Consider the following 27,355-nt stretch of genomic DNA (forward strand, 5'->3'; position numbering starts at 1 on the left):
TACATTTTCACCAATGACAAAACAGTTAAAAACACATTTTCATTAACAGACTATGGCTCAGCCTGCACCTTCCATTCGTGGTGCCATCACGATACCAACTGTTCTTCCATCATCTACTATAAACAGTGTTCCTGTGTCAGGTGTCACTCCTGTTAGTGTGACAGCTGTTTTAAAGACAACTCCTGGAACAGCAACTTCATCAGTCAGTGACAGATTAGGGCCTGTTACTGGTAGTGATGTGGACAAGGTAAGAAAATGTACTGCTAGAATAAGTCAGTGAAAATCCTTTGAACAAGATAAGTATGTCTGAACAACCAGTGTAAAGATCTCGAGTTTGTTAAGAATGGGTACTTAAGTAAAGTAAATGAAGGACCTTGAAATGGTAACATTGAAGACAGTTATTGAGTAAAGCTACTGTAGTGTACATCATAGTTAACAGTCCATTGAATTAACTCTGAGTAAAGTGGTAATTTAGTGCTAGTGATGTCAACGAAGGAATATTTACTACGAGAATAGAATAAGTCTGTGAAAAGCCTTTGAGCAAGATAAGCACATATCTTTTCACAACCAGTATAAAGATCTTGGGTTAATTAAAAATGGGTATTTGAATAAAGTAATTGAAGGGGCTTGAAATAGTAACATTGCTAAAATAATTAAAGGTACTATATTTTGTCATAGTGAACAGTTCATGGAATTAATTCCAAGTGAAGTAATAATTTGTACTCATTTTTGAACAACACAGTTCAAGTCTCATGGAAATTTAATAACAGATGGGAGATTTGTGCCAATTTCATTGTAATATATAGTCTGAAATGGTCTCCATGTTGTGACTACACCATTGTGAACAAATTGGTCAAGAGATTTCCAGGCAAGACAGATATATGCTGTGACTATACTTCTGACAGATGGACCTTGCTCAAGTATGTACACTCAGCTGTGGTCAAGCCATCCTGGGGTAAACCAACAATCAACACTGTGATGCTCCTACAGTGCTTTCCAGTGAATGAGCAGGGCAATTCTCATTCTCCCTATGGTTTTTGTGCTACATATTATGCCACTGATATCTCTACTTGAACATAATTCTGAATGATAGAATCATTGCTTATGATTTGGATATGGAAAATAATGCCCCTAAAAAGTTAACTTTCCACACTTTACCATTTAATAAGATAGTCAAGTTGTTGGTTTCAACTACAGGTGGTAAATGCTACTACTACAATTTGAAAAAAGTAATGGAGCCCAAGTTAGGTCTTGCCACTGACTTTGGGTAGTGTGGCAAATATGCCATAAGGCTGGATGGAGCTTGGAATTAACCTATGAGGGTATAAGGACAAGAAAAACAAGTTCTTGATTGTTAAAAAAGTAATCAGAACACTGACAGATTTTGAGCAACATCATGCCCTCCAGGTGAAGCCACCATCCAGTGGCACAGTGGCAAAGCAAATTTCCAAATGTCTGGATGCTTACAGAATATCTCTGACTTCAGTTCTCGTTCTAGCATCCTGTATGGATATACGTTGAAATTATTGATCAGTAAACTTGTTTTGTATGCTATTGACTACTGAACCTAGAAATGATGGATTAAATGAGTGAGTGACTGGAGGAGGGGTTAATGGTATATTTGTATATATGTATTTTGTGGGATACTGCATGGAGATCTAATGTGCTGGTGCTACTTAATGCAGTTGTAGAATGTATGAAGCACATGTTTTTCATGTCCAGAAAGCAAGTAACATTTGCTCAGGCACTTATCTGACTGAAAATGGATGAACTGTGTGTTTTTCTGAAGTTAAAGATTGCTTAGAATGAGCATCAACACAATAAGTGAAGTGGAAATAATTAAAGCTAACATTAATACTATGATTAGATTCATCAGAGTCCAAGAACACGTTTGTAACTGCCAATACATTTGTGATTGTTGGTTGAAGATTGTGTACAAAGTCTGAATCCAGTGCAGCAACAGATTTTTGTTAATAGTTGAGTACTGTGATGTATTTGTTGGGATAAGGTGGTTGACTGGATCAAACAACAGTAACTTGCCGTCACTTAAATACGAGCCAGGCATAGTCAGGTGATTAGCGTGCTCAACTCACAACTTAAAGGCCGTGGTTTTGAATCCCTGTCACACCAAACATGCTCGCCCTTTCAGCCATGCAGGTATTATAATGTGATGGTCAATCCCGCTATTTATTCATAAAAGAGTAGCCCAAAATGGTGGATGATGATGACTACCTACCTTTTCTCTAGTTTTACACTGCTAAGTTAGGGATGGCTAGAGCAGATAGCGTCTATGTAGCTATGGATGAAATTCAGAACACACAAATACAGGTGACAAATAGCTACTGTGCTAGGTTCCCTGAAAATCTAGGGATGTACCATGGGTGAAATACAGCAGGTGTTAAAGAAATGTATCATACTATCTTCAGAATGTTTGGTTATCTCTAGTTGTGATTATCATTAAGGTTCTGTGTTGATTTTACACAAATGAGATTATTATCATTATACCTATTTATATTATCTAATTTAACCCTATCTAGCTTAAAAGTTTAAATTTTACATTTTTGTTACTTTTCTTATCTATTTTTTATTTATTACTATAAATATATCACTTATCTGTGTAGGTGTTGTTTTCTTTTTTTGTTTTTGCTGTTGACTGTTATTCTATGTTGGCCCTTCTACTTTACATAAATGTTGCTAGTTCACAAAATAACTTTTTGAAGTATATAATGCAGGGATTAACACAATTTCTTGAATAGCCGAGAAACTGGTTTTTCTGCGAGAAATTTTCTGGTTCTAATCACATGATTTGAGCTGTTAGAAATTCATCTTTAACTTTTTCTTTTTTTTTTCTTCAATGAAATATTACATATTATAAAACATGCTAGTCAATTATTTAAAATTTAACCTATCTATTGGGTATAAATTTAATGGGAATTGGCTTTGGAAAAATCTGTTAACAAATTACAACTTAGAGCAAAGTATGGAGCATGGAGAATTGGTCAAAACTACATATTTATTTGACCTCTTAATGATTCTTCATCTGTTCATTTTAACTTTTAAAAATGCTTTGTACATAAGAAAGCCTTTGATTATGAAAAGTTTAGGAAACTTAAAAGAAATATATTATTTTTTAAAACTTTGTGTAAATAACTAATATATTTCCTTAACATCTTCACTGCTTACTGAACTGTTTTATTGATCTATCTTGTCAATAGGTGTCAAGATAAAGTAATAAATATATTATGGGCATAATATTACCATTACTTTTTTATAATTAAAGTGAATGAAACTTAAATAGTTACTCATAACTTTATTTAAAGAAAGTTAAGAGCAGTGAGGGGATGATATTTTATTTTGACATAACCTTTGTAAATGTAATTTTAAAATTAATTGCATTTATGAACATACATGTTAATTACATTATGCAATCAAGAAAAATCAATTTGAGGGTATTGTTTTGGCATGCTTTAGTAATGTTGTACAATAACTATTGTTTTTAATGTATCTATTTTCATTCTTACTTGCCATGTTGTAAAAGTAAATTGTCATCATAATAATTAATTTTAACATCATCCTTGAAAGTTCGATGCATCATATTTTAATTTACTTTAAATAATTAGCTCATACAGGGTGTCCCAAAATAACGTTTACACTCTTTGACTGTGTATAGCTAATAAACCGTTTATTTTGTTTCACATTTGACTTGTGTCCAAGGATGGTGGATAATCAGCTTACAATCGAGCACAAAATATTCATTCTCAAAACTTTTTGGAAAGTTGAAAACAAAGCTGAAGTGCAAAGACGTTTTACTAGAAAGTTCCATATGGATGCGCCATCTCGCCCCAGCATTTCACGCATCATCGCCAAGTTTGATGAACACGGAACTCTCCACCATATGAGAAAGGGTCGCTCTGGTCGAAAAAGATCATCAACAAGCCCAACAAGAGAGCAAGAGGTCATTGATAATGTTCTGAATTCTCCAAGAAAATCAGTGCGCCAACTGTCTCGTGAAACAGATATCCCTAAATCCAGCTTTCATCACATTTTGAAGTGTTCCCAATTCAAAAGTTTTATCCCATCACTTGTTCACGCTCTGAATGAAGATGACCCTGATCGAAGGGTTGAGTTCTGTGAATGGTATCTTGCGAGATGTGCAGGCGATGATGAATTTCCACTCAAAATTGTTTGGAGTGACGAAGCAACGTTTAAGCTGAATGGCTCAATAAATCGACACAACTGCACCTAGTGGGCAACAGAAAATCCACAAGTTACAGAGGAACATCACTTGAATTTGCCTGGAGTGACTGTGTGGTGTGGTCTGTCCGCTAGGGGACTCATCGGACCATTCTTTTTCCAAGACACCGTAACAGGATTGAATTATCTCAACATGCTACAAGAGTTTGCCATGCCACACATCCAAGAACAATTTGGAGAAGAAGAGTGTTTCTTCCAGCAGGATGGTGCTCCTCCCCACTTCCATCGCGACGTGAAAGCTTATCTGGATGCATCTATGCCAGACAGATGGATTGGACGAAGAGGAAGTGTAGAATTTCCTGCTAGATCACCAGATTTGACACCCATGGATTTCTTTTTGTGGGGGTTTCTGAAAGATGAAGTTTACAGCACAAAAAGGGCAACAATTTATGAATTTAGAGTTGCAATTGAAGAACAATGTGCTTTAATACCAGATGAGATGGTGTTTGATGTGTGCACTTCCATTTCTTCCCGTTATGAGTCAGAACGGATTTCAGTTTGTGAACACCTGAAGTGAAGCAAGCAAATTGTGACATTTTACAATTTCAACCAAGGAGAGTTTTTCCTTGGGAAGAATTTTATTTGTTATTTTTTCTCTTGATTTCAGTATTAAATCTTTAAATAAATCCTTTGGCTGTCATATGTATGTATCTTGTTTCATTGTTAAAATCAATAAACAAGGCAAGTTATAATGATCCAAAGAGTGTAAATGTTATTTTGGGACACCCTGTATTTTTTAATTAATTTAACATCTGTTAATTATAATTAATTTAAAATTTGTAACCTGTTCAAGGGGCCTCAAACTACCTCAATGCTGGCTTGTTAGTGACAGCAAGAATACGACTTGGTGTATTCTTATCCCACAACACAGAAAAATTGGTGAACTCTTTCACCATACTTTGAAACTCTTCCCCCCCGAAACTCTTCCCCCCCATACATTGTCTTGGCACTGGACATTATGTGGAGTTGAAACTATTTTTGCCAGTATTAACATCTATAATATGAGACTGGATACCCCCATTGATGAAAAATAAATACAAATGAAAAAATTGAAAAAAAAATCATAGGAAAACAAACATGCGTGGATGACTGTTGTACAATCATCAACACGGTCAGATCCTGTACCCCAACTTGTAATTATCCATTCCTTATTCAAGAAATCTTTAGGGCATATGTTCCCCTTTTTGATTCAAAAGAGCTTAGAGGGTTTTGCTGGTACCCTAAATCAGTAAAGATGTGCTCTGGAGACAATTTAGTGGAAACATCTTTACCACAGCATACCAAACTCCTCTTGAAATTGAAGGCTATTAGGGATATACCCATCAAGATTACTCTCCATGCATCATTGAATTCTTCCAGAGGAGTTATAGTTGAGAGGGATTTAAAGAACATTCCAGAGTTGGAGATCCTTTCTGTTTTATCCAGGCAAGGAATTTCTGCAGTGTGCCGAGTCTCCACTACCAAAGACAAAATTATGGTGCCTGCTAATGTTCTGATATTGACATTTACATCACCACTTTCTCCTGCCACAGTCAAAGCAGGTTATCTGAACTGTAAGGTATGGCTATACATTTCCAATCCTCTCAGATGTTTCCAGTGTCAACAGTTCGGTCACTCAAAAACATCATGTCGTGGTTCTTTAACGTGCTTGTTGTGGTGGCAAAGACCATGACATGAATTCAAACTAGAACCACACAGTGTTAACTGTACTAGTCCACATCTCTTTTACTCTATTTCTTGCCATAAATTGGTGGAGAAGAAGGAAGTGCCTCATTTGATGACTAATATCTCCTACCTAGGGGCTTGAAAATTGTCCCCAACTCCATCTCAGACATATGCTGCTGCACTCCATTTCACTGCCACAATGGGAATGCACACAGATCTTTCCATGCCTCCAGAAAAGTCATTTGCCAAACATCTGAAGAATGTTTTGCCCTCCATGATTAAGAATTAATGAATCTACATCTACTTCCATCTTTATCCCTGCCACTCCTTTCAGTGACTGCCCAGTTCCACTTCCTTTGACTTTGTGTATGGTTGTTTCCTCAGATCCATTCGCTTCTACTGCCCTGAGAAGGAAAACAACCATTTATTCACACCCTCAGTTGTTGGAATCTTTGTCTACAGACAGAGATGTGTCTACTCGACCCAGAGCAGTATCCATGGAGGTTGATAGACCTTTGTCTGATTAGTCAGACCTCAATGTCCTCATTGAGCAGTTAGTGTCTCCCTTTTTAATCCTGGGGGACTTATGTGGCCATAATCCTCTCTGGGGTAGTGCTAATATTAATGTGAGGGGATATTCCTTAGAACATGTGCTCTTGGATCACAACCTATCTCTCTTCAGTCCTGATTCTTATACTTAATTTCATGCACCTAGTCAGTCTTTAACTGTTATTGATCTTTCTATCAGCTCTCCTTCACTTTTCTCTTACTTTTCTTGGAGGGTTGACAGTAACTCATGGGGCAATGATCATTTTGTTATTTTGAGAGAGACTGGCCATGGTTGATACCACCTGACCTCAGTGCCTTGATGGAAGTTGGACAAGACCAACTGGCCGTCTTTCACTGCTCTCTCAGAACTTGATCCTACCATCATCTGTAAACAGTTGATAGATGATTGCATGGCAGCAGTGACTGACTATTGTCATGGTAGCTACTCGGTATATTCCTAAAACCTCGACACGTTTCCCACAGTATCCTTGTCCTTGGTGAAATCCTGCTTGCTATCAAGGAAAGCTCAAAAATGGGCTTGGGATACTTTTTGTAGGTATCCCACACTTTTAAACCACCTTGCATTTCAGCAGGCCCTTGTATGTGCTTGGCAAGTCAGACATCAAAGCCAGAAGGAATTTTGGATTAAATACACCTCCAACATTTCTTTTACTACCAGTTCCAAAGTCATATGGTACAGGATTGGAAAGGTTAGTGAACAGTTTACTTCTGCCCCCCTTTTTAGTCTTTTTTTCTGATGGCCAGAAAGTTGCTGATGCTCAAAGCATTGCCAATACTCTTGGCAAAAACTTTTCTTGAGCATCTAGCATTTCTGCTTCATCCTCCACCTTTTTAGTTAATCAAGAAATGGGCAGAGCAGTTGCCTCTTTCCTTTTGGGCTAATTGTCTCTATGACTATAGTCACTCCTTTACACTGGTGGAACTCAAGCTTGCTTTTCATCGGTCTGGCAGTACATTAGTTGGACCTAATGTGATATTCATTTTGAGGAGCTGCTCCATCTCTCTCTTGCCTCTTTTGCTGTTCTTCTGGTTGTATTTAACCAGATCTGGTAAGAGAATGCTATTTTCAATGCTTGGTCCCATGCTATTGTACTCCCTTTTCCTAAGCCTAGGAAGGATTCCAAGATTCCTTTGAACTACCATTCAATTATTTTGATGAGCTGTCTATGTAAGACCTTAGAAGGGATGGTAAATGCTTGTCTTGTTTGGTTTTCTGTGAATTAAACAATTTCTCATCCACTCAATGTAGGTTTCAACAACAGCACTCCTCCAAGGACCACCTGATTCGACTTGAAACATCAATCAGGAAAGCCTTTCTCAAGGGACAATATCTTGTTTCTGTATTTTGTGACCTTGAAAAAGCTTATGATTCAATGTGGAGGTATGCCATTTTCTAAGACATCCACTCTTAGAGGTTGTGTGGCCATTTACCCATTTTTATTAAGCATTTCTTAATGAACCAGCAATTCTAAGTCCGTGTGAGTTTGACACTTTCCTGTGCTTAAAAACTTTGATCCTTACCACAGCATCCCACCTGGGGTTGTATTTTCCTTCCTTAGTGGGCCATGCTTTTACAGAATAGATGGTTTGCCATTGTCTCTTTTGATCTTCGTATCCAGGCTCAGTTGGATGGATTCAGTCTATCCTTGGATAACATAGCTGTATTCACTAATCAGCCCATCCCACCATGGCTTATTACCATCCCCAAATGTGACCTTTCTTTGAGTCATCTGAAAAAGGCTGATACTTTTGATTAGAAGTACTGTCTTCTATTTGCTGAACATTTTATGAACCATCCTTCCATTTCCAACTATATGGATAGCTTGAAATCAGGTGACTTTGTGGGATCTGCCATGGTTTGTTGTGATTCAGTTGTTGCACACAGAATCCCCTCTACAGTTTCTGTGTTCACTGCCAAATTGTATGCCATTTCTCTCTCTTGCCTTGGATCACATAAAAGCTATGCAGTACAATATACAATATTTATACTGATTTGCTTAGCTCTCTATTGGCCCTGGAATTGCTTCACATTAGTTCTCACCCTGTTCTTGTCGATATATTCAAAACTGACTGGCTCATTTCTCTCTATCATCTACTTCTATCTAGATTTTCTGGATAGGAGGCCACGTTGGTATTTGTGGGAATGAGCTCACCGATATTGCAGCTAAGTTTGCCCTTTCTGGTGCTGTTACCACTGTGCCTGTCCCATACATGGACTATAGTCCTGTATTCAAGCTCAGCTCCATACCAGTTGGCAGTCAACTTGGAATGAGCAATGAGATAACAAGCTTTTCCAGATCAAACCTTCTATTGCACTTTAGTCATCTTGCTTCTGAAAGTATTGGAAGGAGGAAGTTGTTCTGGCTAGGCTACACATTGATCTCAGTTGTTTTAACTCATTGCTTTCTATTTTCTAGTACTGATGCACCAGTGTGTGGTCTCTGTGACATTCAGGTCACAATAGCCTATACTTTACTATCATGCCATCATTACAGTCGAGAGCAACGGCACCATTTTAGGCATATTTTTATCATGGGTTCAACCTTGATGTTAGATAGTGTCATTGGCAATGGTGACACTGTCCACCTCAGTTGTTTTTTTAAATATTTAAGGATCATTGGTGTTTTTAACTCTTAAGATTTTAATTTGAAAATTAGACTGTTTTATTTTAGCATGATTCCTCTTTAGATATTTTAATTATTTTACCTTTTCACTGGTTATTTGGTGCAGATAGACCTATCTTATTCACTACTGCTGGAAATTACTATAAACCAAAGGTTAGATAAGGTTGGATAATTAGATCAGTCGTTAGAAGGAGCTGAAAAAGACAAGAAAATATGTCAATAAGCCAATGCAAAGATTTTGGATAAGATAGTAATCTACACAGATATTTTTCTAACACACTTCACACTTGAACATGGGGAATCAAAAGCAGATGTAAATATATTTTGGTAGACATTTTGTATAACAATATATTAAAAGCTTATCAAAGTTCTGAAAAGGTCCAATTTTAAGCTGTAGAGTAACATTAAAAGTTTAACCCCAAATAAATTAATGTGAAAACTTGCACAACTTACATATTTAATTTATCTCTTTATCATAAATAGGCTGTGCTTTAATAGCTTAACCAATGTTAGGTCTAAAATAATTGGACTTGCAGATTTCTGGTATTTGAGATCAGAATTTGTTTGTATTATTCTGGAAATGGTGTATTTGAGGAAATACTGTTGCTATAAAGACACTAATTTGGCTGCAAATGTTTTGTTAGTCTCTGCTGGTAAGATAGTAATCTAATCAAATACAACTTAGGTGTGAAAGAAAGGTGTGGCTAAAAAAGGATTGAAAAAGCAATTTCTAGGAATGAAATAAAAAATGGAGGCCAAACTAGTAGTTACACTAAAAGCACTGATAAGAATTTTACAGCAAATGTGCATCACTAGTTAGCCATAATTTGAAATAATTCAAATAGCAGCAGATTGTATTTCTTCAAAACAAGTTGTTAAACTTTGCTGCTGAAAAATCTTTGTGATAAAATAATATGGTGTTTCTATGGGCTCCAAATTTCATATAGTTTAGCAAATCTTTTTAATATTATTGTGCAAAACAGTGGTTGAATAATTATCCAGGGGACTTTAAACCTGTTAAAGATCTTGGCAATGTTGATGATAACTTTCTTATTTTTAAGAAACAGGAACGTGAATTTATTCTTAATATTTAACACCTGACATTCAAATCAACTAGAATATTATGAATGTTTGGAACTATGGAAGGAGCCAAAGTTTGTTGTGTGTTTCAAGTACAGAAAAAGTTGTTATTCTTGACAGCTATAGTATTCCAGGTTGTTGCACATACTTCCACCAGATCTAAACTTTAAAGACATAAATATTGGGGGGTTGGATGCATCACCTTATCAGTTGTAAGTTGTACACCTTGCAATATGATTGTCTACAAATTATGTCAACCTTAAACATGATTTTTATTTAGTTGTAATCAAAGATAAATATGTAATTAAATGATCATAAGACAAATGCTTCTGTCCTGTAGCATCCTGTTTCCCTTTAAGAATAAAAAGGAAGTTAAAGGAAAGGAGAGTGGCATGCTATAGACTTTAATACTACTCTCCTTGTTATGGTCTTTAATTCATTTCACTGTACTGTTCCTTGCTCTTATTTTGAATCTCATCTCTGTAGCATTCTAGTTCTTCTGTAACTACAAATAGTGGAACTGCTCTTCTTCCACATGCTCTTATTATATATTGTTACAATCTCTAGTTTTTCAGTCTGCTGCTGCTCTTTTTATGCATTCAGCCTCTCACTCTCATGTATTTTATTGGTGACTTGTGCTAATGTCATTATGGCAATTTGTAATAATAAATAAATAGGTACATAGTAGCCCTTGTCAGAGAACATTTATTGTATGTGGACATTTCTGTTGCACAACTTTTTTCTTTCATGATGAATCTCTTGTGTTCACCAAATTGCCTCTCTTGCATCCTAGTTTGACCTCAGTCAAACCCAAAAAAACTTTTAAATTGCTATCTCAGTCATATTCATGATTAAAACTACTCCTTTACAGCAGAAAGGCGAGATTTTTTTTTTTCCTTCTTTCATTCTTAAGATTCTAGGTGGGGACTGGAAAGTGGATTCTACAGCAATAGCTCCTCAATAACTATAAGTATAGAGGTTTTGAAGGCATCTTTTGATACTGGATATACAGTAAGAAATTGTTCAATGCATTGAGAGTTATAATGTTATAAATGCCAGCCAATCCACAAACTTTTCTGATTATCGAACATTCTGGATGTTGAACAAATAACACTATTGTATAAAATTTATAGTTGAGGATGAACATACTTGAAATTTGCCTTTTACAGATGTAGATACTAACAACTTGTATCATTTAGAAATGGGAATGTTTCCTAAAGTTGTAAAGATAATTTGATAAATATTGTATTCTGTAGGTTATAAATTACCAGTAACTGTCATATTTTCATGAAATGGAAAGTGTATTTTTTTAAGTGGCTTTTATCTGTCATTAATCAACATTTATAAATGTTTCTTAAATGCTGTTATACCTATTGTAAAGTGAGCTATGGTGTTCCAAAATCATTATACATTAAGTTTCCCTTTTATTGATAAACATTGTTGTGGTTTCAAAACACAGATCAGTGTGTGTATGTAGAAATCTTTATTGAGAGTGTAGAACCTTTTAAGATAAAGGACTGTTAATAAGCTTCAGTTCTGTTATGTTTGTTCTTAATGTGGATGAAATTATGTTCATTCAATATGCTGTTTAGAGCAGTGTATAAAAACACTTGAAGCTTTAATGCTGGTGATTTTTCAGACATCTAGATAAAAAAATGTGATATGGTTGCAGATCAAAGTAACTGAAAATATATGTTGTTACAGCAACAAAATGTAAGAATCAAAGAAACTTTGGCTACTAAGAAACTGAAACAAAAGTTGAATATTAATTCATTAGCAATTAAATTTTATCTCTATTATGATATGTATAACATTTGTATAATACTCTATACTTTAAAAATAACTTCATTCCATCTTTTATTGTGCATGAGCATCACAGAAATTTTCATGTTCCAATTTTGTAACTTAAACAATTTATCATAAAAATATATATATGTATAAGATTGGCAAGTTTTGGCAAGCAGCTCTATCCTATTTTGATAATTAATGGATTAAACATTTACTGTTTCTTCACTTTACAGGTATTGAACAAGCAAAGGTTACAGGATCTGGTTAGAGAAGTGGATCCTAATGAACAATTAGATGAAGATGTTGAAGAAGTACGTTTTTTGATTAAACATAATTTGTACACATATATTTATTATTTTTGTTTTTTATACCCATGTATAATGTTATTATCATGAAATAGGTAAAATAAAGTGCCATGCTTTTATTGTATATGACATTCAACTTACCCAGTTTTTTTAATTCTTTGCTTCTCATCACTAAGTTGAACTGTAAGTTTAGCAGCCAAATTTTATCTGAACTTGAAATACATATCAGTACAGCATTGAAGGAGCACTGATTTCAGTATAATTTGTTGCTTTTGTTAGTGGTGTAATTGAAGCACAATGTATCTTTATTTTGAACAATTGCCTATAGTTGGGATATTTACATAATGCATCAGGTTCTATTGTAAAAAAATGTAATTTATGAGGTGTGTATTCCTTTCATGTTTGAACAATTAAAGAATTATTAAAGAAATTGTCATTAGAACTTATTCAAATTACTAGCATTGTTAGGTTTGTGAAGTAATATTTTTTAATACAATATTTTTGGTATTTGTGGATACTAACTGAAACATGGAAATAGTGATAAAATTATAAGGGGTTTACACCATCCTTTAAAGATGATTGAAATAATAAACTTAAGGCATGCTGAAGCTGCATGTGGTGGTTCACATAAAGACTTTTAGTGGGACAATGGTAAGTCTACACACTTAATGCTAAAATTTGGGTTTAATTCCTTGCAGTGAACATAGCAGACAGCCCAGTGTGATTTTGCTGTGAAACAAAGAAATGTAAAGGCTGGTATTGTCTAAAATATTTAAAATGCAAGTATCTTATAAAAGCTTGTTAGGAAATAAAGTTGCAAATTGGAATTGGGCTTTGGGAATCAGCTGCAAAAGCTGTTCAGTTTATTTGTGTAGGATTTTTTTATCTGGAATCTCCTTTTATTGTTAAAAATGCCTTATGTTTTTCACATTTTTTTGAAATTTTTAAGTAACAATAAAAAGGGATGCCCACTACTTTCAAAAATTATTCTTTCAGCTGCTTTGACCAATATTATCACAAGGGTTAAGAGGTCATGAGTAAAAAATATAATAGCACATTGAAACAATTTTATTTGAAACTAAATTTTCTATTGTAGCCATTTTTGAATTAAACACATTGATGATATGACAGCTGGAACAATATAATTTCACAAAATAGTTCCATAAACATATTAGAAAATTTCTGAATGAAGAAACAGTGAAGAATGATATACATGTAAATGTTTAAAAATGAGTAGAAAATAATACCATAATTTCTGGTATATTAGCTCTTAGTTTAAGTTAATTAAGACATTTCAAAAATATATGATATTAAATTAATTCATATAGCTAATATATATCTTAATATGAAATATTGAAACTGCTTTCAAAAATCAAAAGATATTTAGATCTGTCTGTGACTAATCCAAGAGTATCCCAAACTTATGGGAACTTTCCACTGATTAATTTAAGTGGAAACTCGTTTAACCAGTAGCCTTTTAGTGTGGCTTAAGTATGACATAACAGTACAAAAATGTAACGTGTATCTTGTCCCGTTTGGGAAACTTGTAATAAATTAAAAAACTCAGTATTTGACCTCCAGTATTACAAAAAACACTTAGTTTTCTTGTGAAAATGATGAAAGTATAACTAAAATATATCTGTCGTATTTTACCTCAGTGAAAAAAGAGAGATTTGCTATAATGTGGAAGATTATATTTATAAAATAAGGTACTCAAATTCAAAAAGTAATTACCACTTATCTTTTTATTTATGATAATGCTTAAAAGAACCATTTGATTGCTGCTTCTGATGTAAAATATTCTTGTATTAAATATTTTTTTTTAGCTTTTGCTTCAAATTGCTGATGATTTTATTGAAAATGTTGTGACATCATCATGCCTTTTGGCTAAACATCGCAGATCATCGACGTTGGATGTGAAAGATGTACAGCTTACTTTGGGTAGCACGTTTTATTGTGATTAGAGCTTTATCAGAAATAAATATAATAAAAACTGGTTGTATTTTATACTATACTACCAAACATATGGTACAAGTTTTTATCTTACATATATAAATAAGCTTACAACATAATTAAATTAAATGTAATATTAGAAAGTGAAATACAACAATTTAGTACAGCAGTTCTTGCTGTAGTAACCCAAGGACCCATTTGAATTTTTAATTTGTTCAAGGATCCCCAAATCCATCAATATTTTTTAAATTTTGAATAAAGCATTCTGTGTACATGGAAAGCTGTATTTCAAAACTGAATATTTTAATAAATATAAATTTAATTTTAGAAAAGTATTTTTTCAATAAATAACTTTTTTGTCTCACATTCTTATGAAATTTTGGACATGATTTGCAGATCTTAACTTGATAAGCACTGATTTAGCATATTCAAAAAATATAAATTGATGAAAATCATTCTGTACATATGAATATGTGTTTCAGAGAAAAACTGGAACATGTGGATCCCTGGTTTTGGAGTTGAAGAAAGGCCATATAAGAGGTCAGCAACAACTGAATCCCATAAGCAGGTAAATCTAGGATCCTTGTTCTTTTATTCTATAAATTAGGAGGAAGAAATTTAGTACATAATTTAATACAATCAAATATTTTATTAAGAAAGCAGGTTTAGTGTGGTGCAAAATCATTTCAAGTACAGTTTCTACTTGGATGCGTATAATTTTATTTCTCAGATTTGAATTAATTTTAGGTGAACTACTTTGTCATAACTATGCATAGTTGTCAATTTAATAGACACATCATAGAAAAAGGCTTTTTTTTTTTTTTTTTGCATAACACTCAGTCTGCAAATTACTGAGACAATTCAGAAGAATGGATTGGCCACAGAAGTGTCATGATTTCATTTAAGTGACAGGCAAGAAACAGTTACTCAAATTATAGTCTGTCAACTTCATAAAAAGTCATTTCACTATCAAAAGAACCAGACATTTTTTTAGGATTTAGTTGAATCCTGCATACTGTATTTTGTGTATAATGTAGGTTGAAGTAGCTCAAGTGATAAATATTATTGAGGTGGGAAATGTGGCTGAAAATATCTGTTTGCACATACCATTTATCTTAGTGCAAGTACAATAATTTATTTTTAAGTATTTCAAACATTTTCAGAAGTTGATCTCTGTAGACAAGTCAGTCAGAACATAGATCACAATTGGCAGTGCATTCTGGTGACTGACTCTTTCAGTCTGTGGATAAGCTTTCACTGCTTGTTGCCAGAATGCCAGGAGACTTTGTCATGTAATAGGTTTCTGAGACTGACTGATTGTTGTTTTCCAAACATAAGGTTTATCCACCAGTAAAAAGTAGTGAATGACAATTTAAATATTGACAATGAGCCATATTAATCAAGGTTATGGAGAGAAAAGATACAAATATTTGATACTTATGTATGAGGTTTTAGAGATTAAGCCAATGAAACTTGATAATTTTCAGATAAATAAAAGTAGTATGAATCTTTTAAGTTGAAAATCACTTTCAACTTTGGGTAGTCAACTTTAACTACCTGGACAAACATTAAGTGAAGTACTTAAAAATCATATTTATTGTCAACAGAAAACTTGTAATTTTACTAAGCTTTGGGACCACGTTGTCAGTGTAATCCAATGAGGTACTAGCTAAAGAGTTAAGGATTTAAAAAGAAAGTATTAGCAAGCTTTGTTTGGTAATCATCCCAACAAACCTGTCTGACTGAAAAATTAGGTGGGCAGATCAGTTTATTCCCACCCACTCACCCACCCCAAGGAAACAAAAGTTTTTCTTGTACATATCATAATCATTTAGGTTGGATTTTCTTTCAAATTTTGTGATATATCATTCTTAAATCATGTCAGCATCAAAACAATGTTTAAAAACCACCAGACTAACTGTGAGATTGGGTGAAATAGTCTAAAGTTACAGCTTTATTAAAGTATAATGACTTTTTATACTTCATTTTTGTTAAAGTAATTTATTGTTGAGAAAGTTTCAATAATTGTAATAAAAGATAAGTGATTAATGCTTAACTAGTGTATAATGTGTACTGTTGAATCTAGCCCCCAGTTGCACAGCAGTATGTCTGCAGACTTACAATGCTAGAAACTGGGTTTTTATACCTGTGGTTGGCAGAGCATAGACAGACCATCACGTAGCTTTATGCTTAATTTGAAACAAAGAAAATGCTTATTAATGTCTTTAACTGAAGTCAGTTTGTTTCTTTTCTTCATCTGCACAGTTGGTGTTTAGTGTCTAAAAGCTTAATGATGAGAGAAAAAGAACCACCCTTCAGTTTACAGTTTAGTGCAGAAAATTAGTAGAAGCCAGTTTTAGAAGTATTTCAACTTTTCATAGTTATTTGACATGTTTCTAGCATTTTTGTTTTCTTCCACTTTTTGTATACACAAGCTATTTTTTGAACCATTTCTTTGTTTATATAATATTGATCAGATAACCAGTATTCCAACTGAAAAGTACTATATTCTTAAAGTTGACTGTATATATACATTTTTGGAAATAACTGTGAAAACAGTGAGAAAAAGGAGTATTAACCCTATCATCACCAGTCTATGGTATTTACATAGGAATTTGATTTTTTTTTCCCAAATTGTATCTATATAAAACTTTAACAATTATTTCACATTTTCCATATGCAAAAATTTAAGACTTAGCAATGTATGGCAAGCACCAAATGAGTACAAAGTTCATAACTATAAGAAATATGTATTTGCTATATTTTGTTTACTGTTCTGTGTTTTAAGTAAAATAAATTTAAGAACTTATTTGTAAACAGTAATAACATATGTAAATATATAATATATTATAAGTGAAACATGGCTGTATTTTACAAAATTCTAGTCCACCAAAATACTTCCAAGACAGGTCACTGTGTTGTAAAGGTCAATTTTATATTCTTGGAATTTGATAGTGACATGAGTATACATGCACCACGTTATTGTAACTTCTGTACTGTTAGTCAGGCACAGCCGAAATAAAATAAAAGTAATAAATACAAACAAATGTATAATGTATGAGATTTAAGCTATTTAGACTAAACACTTGTGTTTTCATGTTAGTCTGTGGTCATTCTAGAATGAAAAAAGTATAATTTAAATAATATGTATTTCCTACTTTTTTATGATCTTTATGAGGTTGTCAAATTGATCCAACCCATAGAGATACAGTAGTGAAAATAAGAGAAAATATTTTTTCTCAAAAAAACACTGTGATGATTTGAAAGTTATAAAGACCTTTGTGACATTTTTGATATATAAATATATATATATATATATATAAAAAGTATTTTTAATCATAAAACCAAAATTGCTTTGCTTGCTGATAGTAAACATTTGAAAAGAAAAAATGCACAAGAAAAACTTTACTTGAGAAATCTTAAAACTTAATTTTAAAAAATTGATATTTTGCTTGTGACAGCCTTGAAACATTTACAAATAACATACAGGAAGGCACTTAATGCATAAAAGTGAACACTAAATTTTAAGCATGTGGTAGTCACTGATATATTTTTTCATCTGACCAATAATAAAATGTAAACCTTTTCAAAGTTCAAGCAGTTATATGCCCAGTTGTAGTGTGAAAGTCATGCCACAGGAGTGACAAATTACAAATATGTAAAAATTAAAGTTTTGGCAAAAACTTTAGGTAACTTTATTTCAGCTGAAACTGTGAAACTGCCACTTAATAATTTAAGTGGCTGATTTAGGACATTCTCCAAAAGTGACTATGAGAATCTTATGGTGTTTTTTTCTCAAAACATACTTACCCTTCCTCAAATTTGTAGCTATTAATCAGCTGCCAGGGTTTCTTCCTTTGCCTATCTAAGCATTGGTCTGTTTTTTATTTGCTGCTTGCTCCAGACTTTTAGACCCTAATCAACTGCCCTTGGCAGTATATATCTCGTGACACTCTCCACTAATATCAGTGCACACTCTATCTTGGTCTGGATTGAGAATGTTAGTGATCTTATTTGTAGTGAGATGGAGATGTATATTTGAGGAGCCTGAGGCTACATTTGAGGGGAATCCTCAACATTTTGGAGAGATTTTAGATTCATTTTTTTCAGTGCTTTCTTTTAGCCTTTTGGATTATCAGTTCCCTGGTGGGTCAGTGGTAAGTTTGTGGACTTTGAAGCACTGGTGTCTGGGATCCAATTCCCAAGGATAGACTTACCAGATGGCTTACAGTTGCCTTACTCTAACAAAACAATTTAGCACAGTTTTTAAATGCCCTGTGATAAATGAAAATGAGATCACTTTGGGATAAGCTGCTTTTGATTTGCTTTTTCTTCTGTTGATTCTTCAGTTGTTTGTGTAATGTTTTGGTCTTTTTTCCAATTGCTTTAGATCTTGCAACTTTATTGATGGCTGACAGTTTTAGGAGCATTTTCTTTTTCTACACATCAAAATTGCAGTTCCTGCTGGAAGGCTTACTTCATTACTTGAAATTAGGCTTTATCTAACACGTTGTTGTAACTTTGTGATTTTACCTACCACCACCGGGAGAAGGCATTTTTTCTGACTCAACTAATCTCTGCTCGGTGAATTTCAGGGTTCTAATGTGGAGTTTTTAATTCACCTATATGTCTATAGGTCTTTGTACCCTGATGGGAGAGAATAAGTCTGTGGACTTACAGTTCAACTTCAGTATTTTTTATTTCCTTTCACTTCACTTTTTTAGAAGACTTTCAGGGTCACCAGTTTTATTGAGGATGAACTAGATCCATTGTTGTTAGCATGCACATTGGTTCAATTTTTAGTTTTTGTATTTCTTCCAGTTGTTGGAGTCTTGAATTTTATCAGCTCTTACAGGAGGGTTATGGTTCCACCCCTATTCATGAGCACTGATTCTTGACTTCAGCTCCTTGATATATTGGTACTAAGAATAGATTCTGTCTGTATCCAAGATTTCCACTGTTTAGTTGGATTGCCAGCAGAGTCAGTGATTATTGTACACCTTCAGGGGCTGTTAGGGCTCAGTTCTAAGAATTTTTGAAAAAGTGATAATCTTAACCATTGATCCAGAAGTTAATGCGGTCCTTGGGTCATAAGTGACATTTTTTCCATATTATCCACCCAACCTGTAGGGCTTCCATCTCCTGTAGTTCATCAGAACTTCAAACTTAATTCTATGGGTATTTGAGTGTAATTAGACTGGGTTAGTGAGAGAGTTTGAATAGTTCTTTAGAGTGTTCATTTGTGTTATTGTTGGGCTTATAAAAATATAAGATTGGTGTCCATTGATCGATCTTCGATCAATGCCTAGATTCTTCAAGGTTCACAAGTTAATCATTTTTCAATCTGTGCTGATTTTTTATTGGGATTGTAGATGTCCAACTTGGTTGCAGTTGGTTCACATCTGCACTTTGCTTTTACTGTAGAGTCTCACCATTTGTCATGCACATGGGTCAGGTACTGCAGTTCTGGGGTTTCCTTTAGTTTTGCATAGGCTTAATGTGAGTTATATGTAGCATGAGTGTTCTCACCCTCTTCATTTTATCAGACTGTGTACACACCATTTCATGGACCAACTGATCACTACTGGTAAACATCACATAATGATCCTGCTTTCAGATACAACCTAGGCAAGGCTTCCCTTTTGAGAATGTGACATCTATTCTTGCCCCAATTTAATGTTGTTAGTTTGGGTATTTTTATTTCATCTTTCAGTTTAGCTCAGCTATTCCCAACCTGCTTAGTGCTGTAGTTTAGGATGCCGTGTTCTTTTTCAATTCTCCTTCTCCCACTGTATAGATGGTTCTTTCTCTTCTGGGAATGTGGGCATCACTCAAATCCTTTGTACCTTTAGGATGAGAATATGTGATCCTTTTATTTGGCTTGAAGTGATGAGGGATCATACACACTTCGTTGTTTCCCCAGTTACCTTAATTGAGATCATTTTTTGATCTCAAGGGGTTAAATCAAGATGCTACTGCAAGTTGGGTTCTTCTACTGCCACTTTGTCCAGAGTTCCATTTTATTCATGAATGCTTTGCTTCATGGATGAGGTACACATACCAGTAGTCAGGAACTCGAAAGTTTATGCACTGATGACATGGATTCCCTGCACAATGTTTTTGTTCAAGGTCACATGGTTTGGGCTGCTTAAGGGATAAATCATCAGATTTTGCTCTGAGTATTCTGCAGGCCCAGGATGGTTTAGTGGTTAGAGCACCTGACTTGTAATCTGAGGATAATGGGTTCAAATCCCATCACACCAAACATGCTTTCCCTTTTAGCCTTGGGGGCAGTCTAATGTGTGGTCAATCCCACTATTCATTGGTAAAAGACTCTGAGGTGGGTGGTGATGACTAGCTGCTTTCTTCCTATAGTCTTTCACTGCTAAATTAGGGATGGCTAGTGCATATAGTCTTCACGTAGCTTTGCACAAAATTCAAAATGGACTATTCTGCAGTGGTGCCTTATGCTTCTCATAAAGGAGGCATATAGTGTTAGGGTCCGTATTTTCGAATTTGGGACCTTCTTTCTCAGGACTAATATTTTCTTATACTTCTAGCTTGCCATGTTCCACAGATGTAATTCCTCTGGTAGCATTTTCCTTGTCTCACTTCATACAAATTCTACCAACAGAACAGATGTTGCATTGCAAGGTTCAACTCGACTACCTCTCATTTCACAACTCATATTGGTGGGTTTGACCTCTCATTGGATCACCAAATTACTAGAAATTTAGTCTCTAGTAAACTGATCATGCTTTCCATCTGGACAGGAAGGAATTATCACTCTCAAACTTCTCTCCATTTCTCATGTTGCCCAGGGTGTGTAATATGATTTGTTGCAATTCTGATGAATGTACTGTAGCTACACCTAGGTTTCTGTTTCTGTAATCCCTTCCAGCATGCAGCTCTTTCACTTCTTTTTAGACTCTTTTGAGACAGCCATGATATGTTGAGAGAAAGTTGAATTTTTTTCAGTCATTGATGTTAACTGTAAATTGTTTTCGACTTGGCTCTTTGACAGGGGTTTTTGTATTTTTCATAAATTTCCATTGTTTATGACGACCTTATCAACTACTGTTTGATTATTGCAGTTGCAGTACTCTCCAGATTCTTTGCATTGTTTTGAGTAATTGGTCCCATATGGCCATTCCAGTCACCTGACAGGTAGATTCAGGTTACATGTTCTTTCTCTACATCTGTTTGTGACCTGACTTTCATACTACATATTCCCTTTACCTGCAGGTTTATTTTTCATGGGTACTGAACTATGGAATGATTTATATGTTTGTTCACAGACCACTTTCTCCTTCTGTGTTGTCAGACCAGTTCTTACCCAACACACTGTGAAACAGGAAAAGGGTTCAGTCCTTTACTCTGATTCATCTTCTCACTTTTTCTCTAATTTAAATCGAATTTTAATCTTAGTCATGTCAGTGAGGGTTTTAAGTTTTGTTACTTGCATTTATACTTTTAGAAATACTAGACAACACTTTATTCTGGGCTCTCTTTGTAGGTGAGGTGTCTTCTGTGAATCACATTTAACCACATTTCTCTTTTCTGTGTGTTTAGCAGCCCAGTCAAATTGTCCACTTGAAGTTACTGTGCAGACTGGTATGTGGACCTCTGTCTCACATTACATGCTTGATCTGACAATCTCCACATCTGAGGGTTTTGCCTACTCCCTGTAACTATCTTAACTATTTCTACAAGGTTATCTAGAGGGGTGAATATTTGTATTTCTACCTTTCAGAGTCCGATACTTTGTTTTCACAGGATCTCGCTCTGTGGCAAGTGTTGCCTAGACAGATATGCTTTTGTCAGATCAATTCTGCACTAGCAACCAGTATTACAATATAATTACTACTGACTACAACAAGCCCCTCCACCTTATCAATGTGGGATTCTAGCTATAACAGAAAGAGAGATAGAGAGGAGGTAAGTATGTTTTGGAAGTTAATATTTTTTTAGATTGAAAATGTATTTCCAGTAATACTTGTCTTTTCACACACTTCAACCCTTTCTCCCTATTAAATGCTGTTAGATTCTGGGATTGAATCAGTCTCAAAAAAGATGATAACGTTAGCTGAATGAAGTTGCTCATACACAGTATGTGGATAGAGGGCACATTGATATTGGTGGAGTGTCACCAGATAAATATTGACAAGGGTAACTGAGGGGGATAAAAGGCTGGAGCAAGTGAGAAAAAAACAGACCAATGTTTAAATGAATGGAGAAAGAAATCCTGGCAATTAAGTATTAGCTAAAAGTGAGGAAATGTGTTTTGGAAATAAGTTTTTGACTTAAGAGATAGTTGATGGTAAAGTACAGATCCTGTACATATGAATATGAAATTGAATTTCAACAGTGAGACATACATTAATATGAAGTTATTTCTTTGGATGTGTAGCTGTTCAAAAATTTCTTCTAAGAAGAATTAACTAAATGTAGGATTGAAATTGCCATCAGACTACAAATAGTAGAATGAGCAAAGCTAAAGATGTGTTCTTTTTACAAATAAATCCAACTGTGAATTGTTCAGCAACATTTTGTTTGAAGGCAGAGAGAAGAAACAGTTAATTTATGACATCTAATGAAGCATGATGGAAATCTGAACATATCTTAGGAGGCATCTCAGTCAAAATTGTCAGTGTTACCCATAATATTAATGGCATGCCCTGCATATTGGCAAGTAGGGCAGATTCTGTTCTACATTGTCATTTGCTCAAAAGCCTTATTCATCAGGTATTGTTTAATCTTCCACTAAGACAATGTTAATGAGCATGGAGAAGTTTTGAGGAAACAACATTTTCATGTTAAATAGACCAATGGAACACTCAAAATGCAAAGTCTCTGTATTAGGTTGTATAGGTGTACGTATAAGTTGAAGACAGCTATTGAAACATGGTGGGAAATCAGAATATGTTTTAGGATGCATCTCAGCCAAAATTGTCAGTGTTATCTATAATATTGATGGCATGCCCTGCATATTGGCCAGTAGGGCAGATTCTGATCTACATTGTCATTTGCTCAAAAGTCTTATCAGGTTTGGTTTCATCTTCCACTAGAACAATGATAATGAGCATGGAGTAATTTTGAGGAAACAACATCTTGATGTTAAAGAGGCCAGTGGAACACTCAAAATGCAGAGTCTCGGTATAAGGCTGTGTAGGTGGATGTACAAGTTGAGGTCAAAAGTTGATAAAACACAACTGTTGATTTGTATTTTTTATAATGTTTTATGCCATTAATAAATTCACTGCTATTGTTTGTGACCTTTTAGGTTTCATTTCTGTACTCTGCATTTCTGTGTATAGATAGAACCTTGGGAAAAAATAGTTTGCTTACATTTATTGACAAATTGTCAAACTCCACTAAAAAGCACTCTGTTATTAATGCATCCTTTTGTATGAACGCATGGTTAATTGTATTTAAAACCAAAAGCTTATTCAGTATGATCCTAATCTTTAATGCCTGTGTGAGACAATAAAAGCTAAGTGTGTGCCTGTGTGTCCTTAACTCATGAAACTTCATTTGTTTGGTAAAATATCATCCATATGCATGTATACTGTGGGCCATAATTGGCACTGGAAGTTGTATTAAATTTGTAGTACACCATTAAGTATTTTTGAAATATAGTTTGAGCTGTGAGAAAAAGCAATGAAATTCTTTCACAAATATTCTGCAATTGCAGTAGTTTTATAAAAGATGTTTGTATGTTTTGCATTGCTTTTGTAAGTTGTTTTCCAGTTTCTTTTATGCTAATGTTTACTGAATTTCTAGGCCAACATTATTGTATATCTGGCACAGACACAAAATATTTTTCAAGGTTAGACAGTAATATTAATTTATTAACCAGAAACAGACATTTTACATATACTAATTTTAAAATATGCAAATTTAACAGGGTGAAGTAATTTTTGTCATGGATTTATATGTCCAAAACTTGTAGAAAAACTTGGTATTTTAGAAGATTGGTCTTTTATTTTTTCTCATCAGAAATAATAAAAATGTTGGGGTTAAAATTTAGTGTTGGTAGTAATTTAATATGAATTAAATAAAAATTATCTTAGGCAAACCTAAGATAAGATACTATTAGTAGCTTGATGTGAAGTAGAGACAGTATAAGTGGAGTTCACCTTGCATTATTAGGTTTTCATACTGTTCAGAGATATATTTTAATTTCTTACCTTTAACAGAATCATGCTGCTGCAGGCATTTTATTATTTATTATCATAAGTATTAATTGTTTTAAATGTGTTGTTTATTAATTTTTTTTATTACAGAGAATGGCACTAATAAGAAAAACTTTGAAGAAATAACGACTTTCTTGTGGGTACATAATGATTTATTTTATATGCAGAGTAATGTTTTAATCTTTGTAGCTTGAGTAATGTATTATTAGAGCAATTCCAAATAAAGGTTTTTCTTTTTTACAAATATGAAGAATTTAAATTTTCTTTGAGGTAGAAAAACATAATTTCTATTTCATAGTCACTTAATATAAAATCAGTAAATTGTTTAGACAAATAAGCTGTTATAGTTACGAAAAGGCATGAATATTAGTGTCAGTGAGATCTCCGAGTTTGTTTTTGTATCCACAATAAGTGTCAGGTGGCTATCATGTGGTCTTACATGATATTTCATTGGAAAATAAAAGTGAAGGATGTAGTATGTGTAAAAGATTCATATTGGTATTGAAACTTCTGATATACCTAACAGAAACATTACAGAATGGCTACAAGTTTCACAAAGTGTGGTTGGCAGGATGGAGACTTTTAGACCACCAATATAAAACAATTAATGAAAGACCTGTTCAAAGTAGAACATTGTCAACAACCTTGTAAGATGACCATTTGCCCATATAGCCTTGAAGCAACTGTAAATCTTTAGCTTGCCAACTGAATCAACAGTTTAGATCAGAAATATATTTCATAAGTGTTGTCTTTATACATAATGACCAATGGCATAGTTTCTTTAACTTATTACAAAACAGCTTGTCTTTAGGAGTGTGAAGAACATGCATTTGGCAAATAACTTAGGTAAAGGTGTCTTTCCACAATGAACCACACTTTACATTGCAGCCATAGGTGAGATATACAAATTTGGAGAGTACCCAGAAGCAGAAACAGATCCAGTTCCAATTTCATGAAAGTGGACACACTACATACAGTATGGCACTGTGAATTCCATATAATATATAAATGCATTCTTGCTACCATTAGTTTCCTCATATGCAGATGTAGTTGCTCGTAACTTCCTTTTCATGAATGAGAACACAATCATCCCACTGTGTTCAACTGTTTAGCAAGTTCCTTAAAGAGCATATTGACTGAATGGACTCTCCAATATGCTCACTGGACTGGAATCAGATTGAAGAAGCATATTTATGTGTATGATGTTCTAGGAATACACTCACTTTTAAGTGATGTTGATGAATTGGTAACAACTCTGATAGTGGATTGAGTGATATTTCTAATGGAAATTCACTGATTCTCTTTTTTTCAGCTTACCACATTGATGAAGTATGGTTTGCATCAGTGTCCAAGGTGGTTGTAATACTCTACACAAACATTTTCTGATCACTTATTAGGCTACAAAATATGAAGTACAAACTGAGTATAAGATTACAAGACTTGTTACGAGACACTTGTTTTACATAAATATAAACAAGAAAACCATTGATGTTATTTATGTTATAAATGCCTTATCATTACTAGAATATAGAAAATCATAATTAATTTGACCATTATATTATCTTTATCATAACCAAAATTTATTATTCTTAACTCTCCTTGTGTTTTGGACACAGCATAGCATGGTTAAGGCACTTGATGATCAATCTGAAGGTTGTGTGTTCAAATCCCTGTCCCACCAAACATGCTCACCTTTTCAGTCATAGGGGCATTAAAATATGACAGTCAATCCCATTATTCATTGGTAAAAGAGTTGGCAGTGGGTGGTAATGCCTAGCTGCATTTACTGTTTTACTGCTAAATTAGACAGCTAGTACAGATAGCCCTCATCTAGCTTTGGGCAAAATTCAAAACAAATCAATCTTATCTTTTGAGTAAAATATTAGTTCATTGACAAATATATTAATTAATAAGGATTATTAATTTTCTAAAACAACTGTTTTTATATATCACAATTATCCTTCAAAAATATTTATAAAAGATCACTATTACTGCTAAAAATAAATAACCCAATCTTTTATTAAAAGTATTGCTGAAAATATCAATAACTTGTACATACAAGACCTAGTATACAGTTACACATTTCAAATGTTATGAACTGTATGTTCTTTATCATATTTTAAAATGTGTGTAACTGAAGCATATCTAGTATTTTGTGTCTTATAGTTAAATTGACCATCCTAAGTTCCCCAAGAATTTTCAGAATTTTTCACATATATATTATGCAAGTTTAATTATACAATTTTGTTTAAAACATGTGGACAAGTTCCTTTCACTCTATTGATTACCAATTATTCTGAGTCATTGCCTTTGCTAGGCTCACTTGTGCTTTCTCATGAAAAATATTTCTATAGAGTAACATCCATCATTTAAAGGTTGAAAGTGATATTTCCCACTAATAAGTTAGATAACACTTTGAGATTATAACCTTTCTCATTTTTCTCTTAGAATAACAATCAGTGACAAGAATGTGTACCAAGAGCACTAGCACTGTAGATTGTTGTACACAATACTATGCTTGTATCTCAGGGCGTCTGGTATGGGTATTAAGAATTTTACAACTAAAGCAATGGATGTTTCAACCTTCTTAGGTCATCTTCAGATTAACAAGTGGGTTTGTTGTCATCACAAAATGCTATGCTTGCTTAGTCTAAAAAGATTTCAGTATGTCCTGCAAGAGCTTTCATTTTTTTCTCTTCAGTAAAGGTGACTTGGCAGTAAGTCGGAGGGTTTATAATGTTAAAAACTGAGATTCAGTATCATGATGGGTAGACCATAGTGTAGCTTTGTGCTTAACAATAAACAAACAAATCAGTAAAAGTTTTGTGTTTCATTCAGTGCATTTGTCAATTTGATTGTTTTTCTGAATAAAGACTATTATTTTATTTGCATTGTTTTTAGTGTGTTTCTTATCTGAAGG

The 27,355-nt window shown here is 33.9% G+C and overlaps 1 protein-coding gene across 5 annotated transcripts in view; it reads left to right on the forward strand.

Annotated features, from left to right (window-relative positions):
* Positions 1-24,679, forward strand: part of LOC143229171 (transcription initiation factor TFIID subunit 12-like) — a 44,818-nt gene extending 20,139 nt beyond the window's left edge. For 2 of the 5 annotated variants that reach the window (XM_076461086.1, XM_076461085.1), the window contains 5 exons: positions 50-247; positions 12,215-12,292; positions 14,113-14,227; positions 14,722-14,807; positions 22,016-24,480. In XM_076461086.1, coding sequence (XP_076317201.1) covers positions 50-247; positions 12,215-12,292; positions 14,113-14,227; positions 14,722-14,807; positions 22,016-22,099 — 561 coding nt within the window. In that variant the 3' untranslated portion in view covers positions 22,100-24,480. Of the gene's footprint in view, positions 1-49; positions 248-12,214; positions 12,293-14,112; positions 14,228-14,721; positions 14,808-22,015; positions 24,483-24,525 lie in introns of those variants that run through there. The other 3 variants (XM_076461089.1, XM_076461088.1, XM_076461087.1) reach the window with 2 other exon arrangements.
* The last annotated feature ends 2,676 nt before the right edge of the window (positions 24,680-27,355 follow it).

Source organism: Tachypleus tridentatus, chromosome 10 (assembly GCF_004210375.1).
Source record: "Tachypleus tridentatus isolate NWPU-2018 chromosome 10, ASM421037v1, whole genome shotgun sequence".
Classification (NCBI taxonomy): Eukaryota; Metazoa; Arthropoda; class Merostomata; order Xiphosura; family Limulidae; genus Tachypleus; species Tachypleus tridentatus.